Source organism: Scyliorhinus canicula, chromosome 11, assembly GCF_902713615.1.
Source record: "Scyliorhinus canicula chromosome 11, sScyCan1.1, whole genome shotgun sequence".
NCBI lineage: Eukaryota > Metazoa > Chordata > Chondrichthyes > Carcharhiniformes > Scyliorhinidae > Scyliorhinus > Scyliorhinus canicula.
Genome location: NC_052156.1, coordinates 99416097 through 99428716, shown reverse-complemented (window position 1 = coordinate 99428716; position 12620 = coordinate 99416097). Strand labels below are relative to the sequence as shown.

General features: G+C 44.6%; 1 protein-coding gene across 1 annotated transcript in view; it reads left to right on the top strand.

The window, feature by feature from the left end:
• The window catches only part of LOC119973221 (dynein heavy chain 3, axonemal-like), a 714697-nt gene that overhangs the window by 154905 nt on the left and 547172 nt on the right, over window positions 1–12620 (top strand). The window contains exon 16 of the mRNA XM_038810887.1: window positions 9007–9151. Coding sequence (XP_038666815.1) covers window positions 9007–9151 — 145 coding nt within the window. The remainder of the gene's footprint in view (window positions 1–9006; window positions 9152–12620) is intronic.

Below are 12620 nucleotides of genomic sequence, written 5' to 3'. Positions count from 1 at the left end.
TAGGTGGATTAGCCATGCTAAATTGTCCCTTAGTGTCCAAAGGATTAAATGGGATTACAGGGATTGGGTGGGGCTGTGAGCTCTGATAGGGTGCTTTATCTGCGGGTCGGTGCAGAATCGATAGGCCTCCTTCTTCACTTCAGGGATTCTATGATTGTATGAATAACATGCACGTGGATAAAGAGGAACTTGTAAATGTACTGGACTTGGATTTCCAAAAGGCATTTGATAAGGTGCCACATCAAATGTAATTGCGGAAAATAAAAGCTCATGATGTTAGGGGGTAACATATGAGCATGGCTGAAGATTGGCTGGTTGGCAGAAAAGAGTATGTATAAATAGGTATTTGATTGGCAGGATGTAACAGGTAAAGTCCCACTGGGGTCTGTGCTGGGGTCTCAACTTTTTCCAATTTACATCAATGACTTATATGAAGGGAGTGAAGGCATGGTAGCTAAATTTTCAGATGACACAAAGATAGGTTGGAAAGTAAGTTGTGAAGAGGACATATGGAGGTTGCAGATAGATGTCGCTGAGTTGAATGAGTGGGCAAAAAACTAGCAGATGGAGTATCAAGTGGGAAAAGTGCAGGTTCTGTTATTCAAGATGAATAAAAAAGCAGAGTATTATTTAAACGGAGATTGGTGCAGAATTTTGAGGTTCAGAGGGATTTTGATGTTCTCATGCATAAGTCCAAAACATTAGTAAGCAGTTACAACAAGGCTAATGGAATGTCATCCTTTATTACGAGAGGAATCAAATATAAAAGTGAAGATGCTATACTTCAGTTTTGCAGGGTATTGGTGAGACCACATCTCCAATACTATGTGCAGTTTTGTTCTCCTTATTTAGAGAAGGATGTTAATGCATTGGAGGTGGTTCAGTCGAGGTTTACTAGATTCATACCTGGAATGAGCAGGTTGTCTAATGAGGAAAGGTTAGAAAGGCTGGGCTTGATTCCACTGGAGTTCAGAAGAGTGAGGGGTGATGTGATTGAAGGCTATAAGATCCTGAATGGTCTGGACAAGGTGGGTGTGGAAAGAATGTTTCCTCTTGTGGGCAACTCCAGAACTAAGGGGCACAGTTTTAAAATGCAGGATTATTCTTTTAGGGCAGAGATGAGGAGAGATTTTCCTCAGAGGGTTGTGAGACTTTGGAACTCTCTGTCTCAGAAGGCAGTGGAGGCGGGGTCGTTGAATATTTTTAAGGTGGAGATAGATTCTTGTTAGGCAAGGGAATCAAAGGTTACCAGGGATAGATGGGAATGTGGAATTGGAAATACAAACTGATCAGCCATGAGTTTATTGAATGACAGAACAAGCTCAAGGAACCAAATGCTCTACTTTTGCTCCTATTTCTCATGTTTGTATGTATGTTCGTGTAAGGTATGCTTTATCAATATGCAAATTGCAAGCAAATCAAAAGGGTTTAAAAATATACTGAGTTGTGGATCTCCAAAACATCACACAAACAGCATCTCACTTTCAAAATCCCCGTTATCTTTTAAAATTTTCTGGAATTTGCCTATTAATTCTCCATTAACTACACAGAAAGATACATTTGATAATTTGCATTTGTTTATTGTCACGTATGCCAAAGTACAGTGAAAAGTATTGTTCTGGTACAGTCCAGGAAGATCATTCCATACATGAAAAAAACCACAGGGCATACATAAATACACAATGTAAATACATGGAGTGTAGTATTCTCAGTAGAGAAGATGTATGAAGAGATCAGATCAGTCCATAAGTGGGTTGTTCAGGAGTCTAGTAACAGCAGGAAGAAGCTGTTTTGAATCTGTTAGTGCATGTTCAGACTTTTGTATCTTCTGTTTGATGGAAGAAGTTGGAAGAGTGAAAGCCGGGTGGGAGGGGTCTTTGATTATGCTGCCCGCTTTCCCAAGGCAGTGGGAGGTGTAGTCAGAGTCAATTGATGGGAGGTGGGTTCGTGTTATCGACTGGACAGTGTTAACGACTCTCTGTAGTTTCTTACGGTCTTGGGCCGTGTAGCTGCCATTCCAGGCTGTGATAGGATGATTTCTATGGTGCATCTGTAAAAGTTCGTAAGAGTCAATATGGACATGCCAAATTTCCTTAGTTTCCTGAGAAAGTATCGGCGCTGTTGTACTTTTTTGGTCGTAGCGCAATTAATTAACAGCACAAGTTGATTCCCACTAATTTAATGATAATGAAACTCATGACTCAGAAATGAAACACTTGAATGTTGGGAGATCTCATTCCTTTGGACAGCGATTTGTTGATTGATTTTGAAATGTTGATCTTATTTCCCATTTGTCTTTTTCCTCTTTCCCTCAATCCAACCTTTTTATCGTTCTCTTTCCGTATCTGATTAAATGTTGAAATCACTCACTCTAAATCACCTTCCTTCTCAATCCTTCCTGTTTATTTCTCAGCCCTCAGTTAATGTGATATTCTTGGTCCCATGGTTTGCCAAGCACCCAGATTGCGTGTTGTCCTTGGCATGCCACCTTCAGCTGGCATGTTTGAGTAGGAAAAAGAAGTCTAGCTGATTGTGCATGCAAGATCTGCTAAATGTGTTAAGGAACACAATTAAAAATAGCCTTACATCAGCAGACAAAGCAAAGCAGAATTTGTCGGCTGAACTGAGAGGATTGAACCCCCAGACTAGTCAGAGAGATTTTGTTTTCAAGAGAAGATTGCATAAACACCTAGTGTTTAACACTGCTGCATCACAGTACCAGGGACCAGGGTTAAATTCTGGCATTGGGTGACTGTGTGGAGTTTGCACATTCTCCCTGTGCCCGCATGGGTTTCCTCCGGATGCTCTGGTTTCGTCGCACAGCCCAAAGATGTGCGGGTTAGGTGAATTGGCCATGATCACGATGTGGGGTTACGGGGATAGGGCGGGGGGAATGGGCCGAAGTAGTGTCTTCTTTGGAAGGTCGGTGCAGACACGATGGGCTGAATAGCCTCCTTAAACACTGTGGGAACTCTAATAAGAACATAAGAACAAGGAGCAGGAGTAGGCCATCTGGCCCCTCGAGCCTGCTCCGCCATTCAATTAGATCATGGCTGATCATTTGTGGACACAGCTCCACTTTCCAGCCCGAACACCATAACCCTTAATCCCTTTATTCTTCAAAAAACTATCTATCTTTACCTTAAAAACATGTAATGAAGGAGCCTCAACTGCTTCACTGGGCATGGAATTCCATAGATTCACAACCCTTTGGGTGAAGAAGTTCCTCCTAAACTCAGTCCTAAATCTACTTCCCCTTATTTTGAGGCTATGTCCCCTAGTTCTGCTGTCACCCGCCAGTGGAAACAACCTGCCCACATCTATCCTATCTATTCCCTTCATAATTTTAAATGTTTCTATAAGATCCCCCTCATCCTTCTCAATTCCAACGAGTACAGTCCCAGTCTACTGAACCTCTCCTCATAATCCAACCCCTTCAGCTCTGGGATTAACCTAGTGAATCTCCTCTGCTCACCCTCCAGCGCCAGTACGTCCTTTCTCAAGTAAGGAGACCAAAACTGAACACAATACTCCAGGTGTGGCCGCACTAACACCTTATACAATTGCAACATAACCGCCCTAGTCTTAAACTCCCTCCCTCTAGCAATGAAGGACAAAATTCCATTTGCCTTCTTAATCACCTGTTGCACTTGTAAACCAACCTTCTGTGACTCATGCACTAGCACACCCAAGTCTCTCTGAACAGCGGCATGCTTTAATATTTTATCGTTTAAATAATAATCCCGTTTGCTGTTATTCCTACCAAAATGGATAACCTCACATTTGTCAACATTGTATTCCATCTGCCAGACCCTCGCCCATTCACTTAACCTATCCAAATCCCTCTGCAGACTTCCAGTATCCTCTGCACTTTTCGCTTTACCACTCATCTTAGTGTCATCTGCAAACTTGGACACATTGCCCTTGGTCCCCAACTCCAAATCATCTATGTAAATTGTGAACAATTGTGGGCCCAACACGGATCCCTGAGGGACACCACTAGCTACTGATTGCCAACCAGAGAAACACCCATTTATCCCAACTCTTTGCTTTCTATTAATTAACCAATCCTCTATCCATGCTACTACTTTACCCTTAATGCCATGCATCTTTATCTTATGCAGCAACCTTTTGTGTGGCACCTTGTCAAAGGCTTTCTGGAAATCCAGATATACCACATCCATCGGCTCCCCGTTATCTACTGCACTGGTAATGTCATCAAAAAATTCCACTAAATTACTTAGGCATGACCTGCCTTTTACGAACCCATGCTGCGTCTGCCCAATGGGACAATTTCTATCCAGATGCCTTGCAATTTCTTCCTTGAAGATAGATTCCAGCATCTTCCCTACTAACGAAGTTAAGCTCACTGGCCTATAATTTCCTGCTTTCTGCCTACCTCCTTTTTTAAACAGTGGCGTCACGTTTGCTAATTTCCAATCCACCGGGACCACCTCAGAATCTAGTGAATTTCGGTAAATTATCACTAGTGCATCTGCAATTTCCCTAGCCATCTCTTTTAGCACTCTGGGATGTATTCCATCAGGGCCAGGAGACTTGTCTACCTTTAGCCCCATTAGCTTGCCCATCACTCCCTCCTTAGTGATAACAATCCTCTCAAGGTCCTCACCTGTCATAGCCTCATTTCTATCAGTCGCTGGCATGTTATTTGTGTCTTCCACTGTGAAGACCGACCCAAAAAACCTGTTCAGTTCCTCAGCCATTTCCTCATTTCCCATTATTAAAACTCCCTTCTCATCCTCTAAAGGACCAATATTTACCTTAGCCACTCTTTTTTGTCTTATATATTTGTAAAAACTTTTACTGTCTGTTTTTATATTCTGAGCAAGTTTACTCTCATACTCTATCTTACTCTTCTTTATAGCTTTTTTAGTAGCTTTCTGTTGCTCCCTAAAGATTTCCCAGTCCTCTAGCCTCCCACCAATCTTTGCCACTTTATATGCTTTTTCCTTCAATTTGATACTCTCCCTTATTTCCTTAGATATCCACGGTCGATTTTCCCTCTTTCTTCCGTCCTTCCTTTTTGTTGGTATAAACCTTTGCTGAGCACTGTGAAAAATCACTTGGAAGGTTGTCCACTGTTCCTCAACTGTTCCACCATAAAGTCTTAGCTCCCAGTCTACCTTAGCTAGTTCTTCTCTCATCCACTTGTAATCTCCTTTGTTTAAACACAAAATACTAGTATTTGATTTTACTTTCTCACCCTCCATCTGTATTTTAAATTCCACCATATTGTGATCGCTCCTTCCGAGAGGATCCCTAACTATGAGATCATGAATCAATCCTGTCTCATTACAGAGGACAAGATCTAGGACCGCTTGTTCCCTCGTAGGTTCCATTACATACTGTTCTAGGAAACTATCGCGGATACATTCTATAAACTCCTCCTCAAGGTTGCCTTGACCGACCTGGTTAAACCAATCGACATGTAGATTAAAATCCCCCATGATAACTGCTGTACCATTTCTACATGCATCAGTTATTTCTTTGTTTATTGCCTGCCCCACCATATCGTTACTATTTGGTGGCCGATAGACTACTCCTATCAGTGACTTTTTCGCCTTACTATTCCTGATTTCCACCCAAATGGATTCAACCTTATCCTCCATAGCACCGATGTCATCCTTTACTATTGCCCGGATGTCATCCTTAAATAACAGAGCAACACCACCTCCCTTACCATTCACTCTGTCCTTCCGAATAGTTTGATACCCTCGGATATTTAACTCCCAGTCGTGACCATCCTTTAACCATGTTTCAGTAATGGCCACTAAATCATAGTCATTTACGATGATTTGTGCCATCAACTCATTTACTTTATTCCGAATACTACGAGCATTCAGGTAAAGTACACTTATGTTGATTTTTTACCTCTGTTTTGAATCTTAACATCTCCAGTTTTATTCCTTTTGTTATTACTGGGCCTATTCACTGAGCTCCCCTCAGTCACTGTACCTGGTACTGTCGCCCTTTTAGATTTTTGACTATGTCTTCTCTGCCTTGCACTTTTCCCCTTACTTCCTTTTGCTTCTGTCCCTGTTTTACTACCTTCCAACTTCCTGCATCGGTTCCCATCCCCCTGCCACATTAGTTTAAACCCTCCCCAACAGCTCTAGAAAACATCGGTTCCAGTCCTGCCCAGGTGCAGACCGGTTTGTACTGGTCCCACCTCCCCCAGAACCGGTCCCAATGCCCCAGGAATTTGAATCCCTCCCTCTTGCACCATGGTTCTATTCTGTTCTGTTCTTTGGAGGGGGGGGGGGGGGGGGAGGGGGCAGTAGCGTAGTGGTATTTTCACCAGACTAGTAGACCAAAGACCCAGAGTAATGCTCTGTAAATGAGGCCAGGAGGAAATGGGCCCATTGAACAGATGATGGGGATGTGGTCAGTGAGAGTAAGGAAATGGAGAACATGTTGACCAATTACTTTGCGCCTGTATTTACAGTGATGGAAGAGATCAGCATGCTGAACATCCCAAGAAAATGAATATTGAATCAGGGAGTCACCAAGTTTCACATGAGCAAAATAATTGTAATGGAGGAAATTAATGGCACAAAAGGCTGACAAGGTTCCAACACCAGATCGATTCCACCCCAAGGATTTTAAACCCTGATCACAGAAATATGTGGGAATTGGCACACTTTTCCCTTGAAAAAAGAAGGCTGAGGGGTGATCCAGTAGAAACATTTGAAAATCTGAAAGGTTTTGTTAGCGTGGACAGGGCAAGAATATTTCCTCTTATGGGGAAGAGCAAAACTTGAGGCCGTCAATATAAGACAGTCACCCAGAAATCCAATCAGAAATTCAGAAGAACCACCTTCACCCAGAGAGTGGTGAGAAGGTGGAACTCACTGCCACAGAGAGTGGTTGAAGCAAATAGATCAATGCATTTCAGAGAAAGCTAGACAAGCCTATGACAGAGAAGACAAGAGCATTACAATAATTTAGATTAGGAGAGATTGGAGGAGAGTTCAGTGAAGGATAACTTCACTGGCATGGTTTGGTCGAATGGCCTGTGTTGTCTCATTTTCAAATGATGTGGATTGGGGCGGGGTGAGCACAGTAAGAAGTCAACAACACCAGGTTAAAGTCCAAATGTTTGTTTGGAATCACTAGGTTTCGGAGTGCAGTTCACTCACCTGATGAAGGAGCTACGCTCCAAAAGCTAGTGATTCCAAACAAACCTGTTTGACTTTAAGCAGGTGTTGTGAGACTTCTTACCCATTTTGAAATGTTCTTTACTTCTTCTGACGTGTTAAAGCATACACTGTCACGCCTGGCACGGAGCCGGGCTGAATGGGTGAATCCTGGAAGAGCCCAAAATTGGGCTCCGTGCCGATCATGAGTCACCTGACTCGTCCCCCCCCCCCCCCCCCCCCCCCCCCCCCCCGGCACGATGTGGATCTTGCCCTCACTGGGGAGATCCAAATCTGAATATGAGCCCACACGCTGGATTCACCAGGTGCCCGGGACTCAACGGCCGCACCTTGTAAACCTTGCCAGGACACCGTTTAGTATTGGTCCACACAAACTGGACCAGGCATAACAACACCTGGGGGTGTCTCCCAGGACATTGGAGACCCCCATCCAGTCAGGGGCAGGCAGGGTGACACCCTGAAACTCTCCCTGGCACCTGGGAACTCTGGCACTGCCATCTTTGCAATGCCACCGGGGCACCCTGGCAGTGCCACCCTGGCTGGCACTGCCAGGGGTCGGGACTGGAGGGGGGAGAGGAAAATGGGGGAGGGTTGGAGATTGGGGCCGCCAAACAAAATGACACCCTGATCTGCGAGAAGCCTTTCCTGCTGGTGAGCTGAAGCCAAAAGAAACGGGAAAGTGCCATTGGATAACGGGACGTTTCTCGGTGCTAAATGCACTGTTCAGCGAACTTTAACTTCAGTCTGATGAATCATAGAACATAGAACAGTACAGCACAGAACAGGCCCTCCGGCCCTCGATGTTGTGCCGAACAAATGATCACCCTACTCAAACCCACGTATCCACCCTATACCCGTAACCCAACAACCCCCCCCTTAACCTTACTATTAGGACACTACGGGCAATTTATCATGGCCAATCCACCTAACCCGCACATCTTTGGACTGTGGGAGGAAACCGGAGCACCCGGAGGAAACCCACGCACACACGGGGAGGACGTGCAGACTCCACACAGACAGTGACCCAGCCGGGAATCGAACCTGGGACCCTGGAGCTGTGAAGTATTTATGCTAACCACTGTGCTACCGTGCTGCCCAGTGTCACTGGATCAATATCACCATTGGATGGAAATTACTGTCACTGGATCAATATCACTGTTCCTTCACCAGTGGAGTCCATATCCACAAACATATTCAAAATAATATGTTAACTATATAAAGGATATATCAAATGCCCTTTGTGGCACCAGAGATTGGTATTGTTGCTGAAACTGTTTATATTGAGAGCTACACAACAGTTGTGTGTTACAGCTGCGAATGTGGTCCTCCTACTTCCAGTGATACACAAACCCGGTATAAAAAGTTAGAAATTTCCTTAATTAAATTACTTCACGCCATCCAATTATTTTCAATTTAATATAAAAAGAATGTACCAAATGGACGTTTCTAAATAAGGAGATGTCAAAGTCAATGAAACAAAAGAGTGATGGATGAGGCTGATGTGATTTTGATCATTTACACTTGATGTCATTGGCTCGGTTCCTGCTGTTTTATTAGCAGAAGCCAGAAATATATTCAAATAGCCGACAATTGAAAGAGAATATTCCTAATCATCCGTGAAAGATAAAGTAGAGGGCCTGGTAAATTACCCAGACTCACATTGAAGATGTCTGTCTGCGCTGTTCATTTCATGAGTTTTTAGTTTGGAACCAATAACATCAATTACTGTGAAACAAATCGAAACTGACAAATGAAATAGTCAATCTCTCCAGCTTGATGCAAATAAGCAAACAATTTGCAGCATCCTTCAGCCTTGTTTTCCTTACAGGCCATCACTCAGAAGAAGAATGGACTGCGTGACTTCCTGGAGAAAAGTAATAAACAAATTGAAGATATTGTCACCCTGGTACGGGGTAAGCTTACCAAAATGGCGAGAATAACTCTGGCTGCACTCATCACCATCGATGTTCACGGTAGGTGAAAGATTTCCTTTCTTGAATTCCACTTCACTAATTCCCTTACAACTTTAATATCCCGAGCACTTAGACTGGATGAAAGAGAGACACCTACATAACAGCAGAATTCTACTGCTGAGTAGAAGTAAGAATCTGGCAGAACCGTAGAATCCTTTGAAATTGATAGAACCAGTGACCTTTACTGGCTTTGCCTCATCTTTTGATGAATGATTTCTTTCTGTTTCCCCTCCTTCTGAACTCCTCTCTTTGCTAAACTGCCTTTGCTAAGGGGGAGGGTGAGCAGCCAGAAGTCGTGGTGCACATTGGTACCAACGACAGAGGGAGGAAAAGGGGTGTGGCTGTAATAAACGAGTTTAGGGAGTTAGGCTGGAAGTTAAAAGCCTGGACAGACAGAGTTGTCATCTCTGGTTTGTTGCCAGTGCCACGTGATAGCGAGGCTAGGAATAGGGAGAGAGTGCAGTTGAACATGTGGCTGCAGGAATGTTAAAGGAGGGAAGGCTTCAGGTATTTGGATAATTGGAGCACATTCTGGGGAAGGTGGGACCTGTACAAGCAGGACGGGTTACATCTGAACCAGAGGGGCACCAATATCCTGGGAGAGAGGTTATCTAGGACTCTTCAGGAGGGTTTAAACTAATTTGGCTGGGGAATGGGAACCGGATTTGTAGTTCAGCAACTAAGGTAGCCGATGTTCAGGACGTCAAAGCGTGTAGTGAGGCAGTGGGGAAGGTAACACTGACAAAGGAGAGTACTTGCAGGCACGGAGATGGGTTGAAGTGTGTATACTTCAACGCAAGAAGCATCAGGAATAAGGTGGGTGAACTTAAGGCATGAATCGGTACTTGGGACTACGATGTTGTGGCCATCACGGAAACTTGGATAGAAGAGGGGCAGAAATGGTTGTTGGAGGTTCCTGGTTATAGATGTTTCAATAAGATTAGGGAGGGTGGTAAAAGAAGTGAGGTGGGGGGTGGTATTGTTAATTAGAGATAGTATAACAGCTGCAGAAAGGCAGTTCGAGGAGGATCTGCCTACTGAGGTCAGAAGTTGAAGTCAGAAATAGGAAAGGAGCAGTCACCTTGTTGGGAGTTTTCTATAGGCCCCCCCAATAGCAGCAGAGATGTGGAGGAACAGATTGGGAAACAGATTTTGCAAAGGTGCAGAAGTCACAGGGTAGTAGTCATGGGTGACTTCAACTTCCCAAACATTGAGTGGAAACTCTTTGGATCAAATAGTTTGGATGGGGTAGTGTTTGTGCAGTGTGTCCAGGAAGCTTTTCTAACACAGGATGTAGATTGTCCGACCAGAGGGGAGGCCATATTGGATTTGGGACTTCGTAATGAACCAGGACAAGTGATAGATTTGTTCATAGGGGAGCATTTTGGAGATAGTGACCACAATTCTGTGACTTTCACTTTAGTAATGGAGAGGGATAGGTGCGTGCAACAGGGCAAGGTTTACAATTGGGGGAAGGGTAAATACGTTGCTGTCAGACAAGAACTGAAGTGCATAAGTTGGGAACAAAGGCTGTCAGGGAAGGACACAATTGAAATGTGGAACTTGTTCAAGGAACAGATACTACGTGTCCTTGATATGTACGTCCCTGTCAGGCAGGGAAGAGATGGTCGAGTGAGGGAACCATGGTTGACATGAGAGGTTGAATGTCTTGTTAAGAGGAAGAAGGAGACTTATGTAAGGCTGAGGAAACAAGGTTCAGACAGGGTGCTGGAGGGATACAAGATAGCCAGGAGGGAACTGAAGAAAGGGATTAGGAGAGCTAAGAGAGGGCATGAAAAATCTTTGGCGGTAGGATCAAGGAAAACCCCAAGGCCTTTTACATGTGAGAAATATGAGAATGACTAGAGCAAGGGTAGGTCCGATCAAGGACAGTAGCGGGAGATTGTGTACAGAGTCTGAAGAGATAGGAGGTCTTGAACGAGTACTTTTTTTCAGTATTTACGAATAAGAGGGGCCATATTGTTGGAGAGGACAATGTGAAATAGACTGATAAGCTTGAGGAGATACTTGTTCGGAATGAAAATGTGTTGGGCAATTTGAAAAACTTGAGGATAGACAAGTCTCCCGGGCCTGACGGGATATATCCAAGGATTCTATGGGAAGCAAGAGATGAAATTGCAGAGCTGTTGGCAATGATCTTTTCGTCCTCACTGTCAACAGGGGTGGTACCAGGGGATTGGAGAATGGTGAATGTCGTACCCCTGTTCAAAAAATGGAATAGGGATAACCCTGGGAATTACAGGCCAGTTTGTCTTACTTCGGTGGTAGGCAAAGTAATGGAAAGGGTACTGAGGGAGAGGATTTCTGAGCATCTGGAAAAACACTGCTTGATTAGGGATAGTGAGCACTGATTTGTGAGGGGTAGGTCTTGCCTCACAAGTCTTATTGAATTCTTTGAGGAGGGGACCAAGCACGTGGATGAAGGCAAAGCAGTGGATGTAGTGTACATGGATTTTAGTACGGCATTTGATAAGATTCCCCATGGTAGGCTTATGCAGAAAGTAAGGAGGTATGGGATAGTGGGAATTTGGCCAGTTGGATAATGAACTGGCTAACCGATAGAAGTCTTATTGAATTCTTTGAGGAGGTGACCAAGCACGTGGATGAAGGTAAAGTAGTGGATGTAGAACAAACCATTACAAGGGGACATAAATTTAAGGTGAATGGTGGAACATATAGGGGGGATGTCAGAGGTAGGTTCTTTACCCAGAGAGTAGTGGGGGCATGGAATGCACTGCCTGTGGAAGTAGTTGAGTCGGAAACATTAGGGACATTCAAGCTGCTATTGGATAGGTACATGGGTTACGGTAGAATGATGGGGTGTGGATTAATTTGTTCTTAATCTAGGACAAAAATTCGGCACAACATTGTGGGCCGAAGGGCCTGTTCTGTTCTGTATTTTCTATGTTCTATGAACATTGATCGGCAAAAACTTCTAAAAACATTTCACACGAAGAACTACCCGTAGTAACATCAGCTCCAATGCTGAAAAACAAAACCATTGGCCGGATTCTTACCAAATTTTCCCCAAAGTGTCAGACTCTGACTGAAACCCGCCGTGTAGCTCTCAGGCTGCACAGATAAGGGGCTGGATTCTCAAAGCCGCAGGATCGTCTGGTCTTTTGACCAGAAAGTGGCTGTGGCCCCCGCACCAATCCTCCGTCCGGTGGGACTGGCAGTCACGCAGCGGATACGGCCGGAGAATGGCCGGGTCTGTGGTTGCGCATGCACACGATAGAGGCCTGCAGCGGCTGCGCCATGCAACATGGTGCCGGTTGCGTGTGGGTCCAGCCTGCTAAATACAGCACCCCCTGTGACTAGCCTCGCCACCTCCCACCAGTCCCCCCAGCCCTCGACGAAGCCCCCCCTTACCAGCAAAACGGCTTCCCCTCGACTGTGGCGGCACTGAACTCAGTTGGCAGATGCCATGCGAGGTCCCCGAACGGTG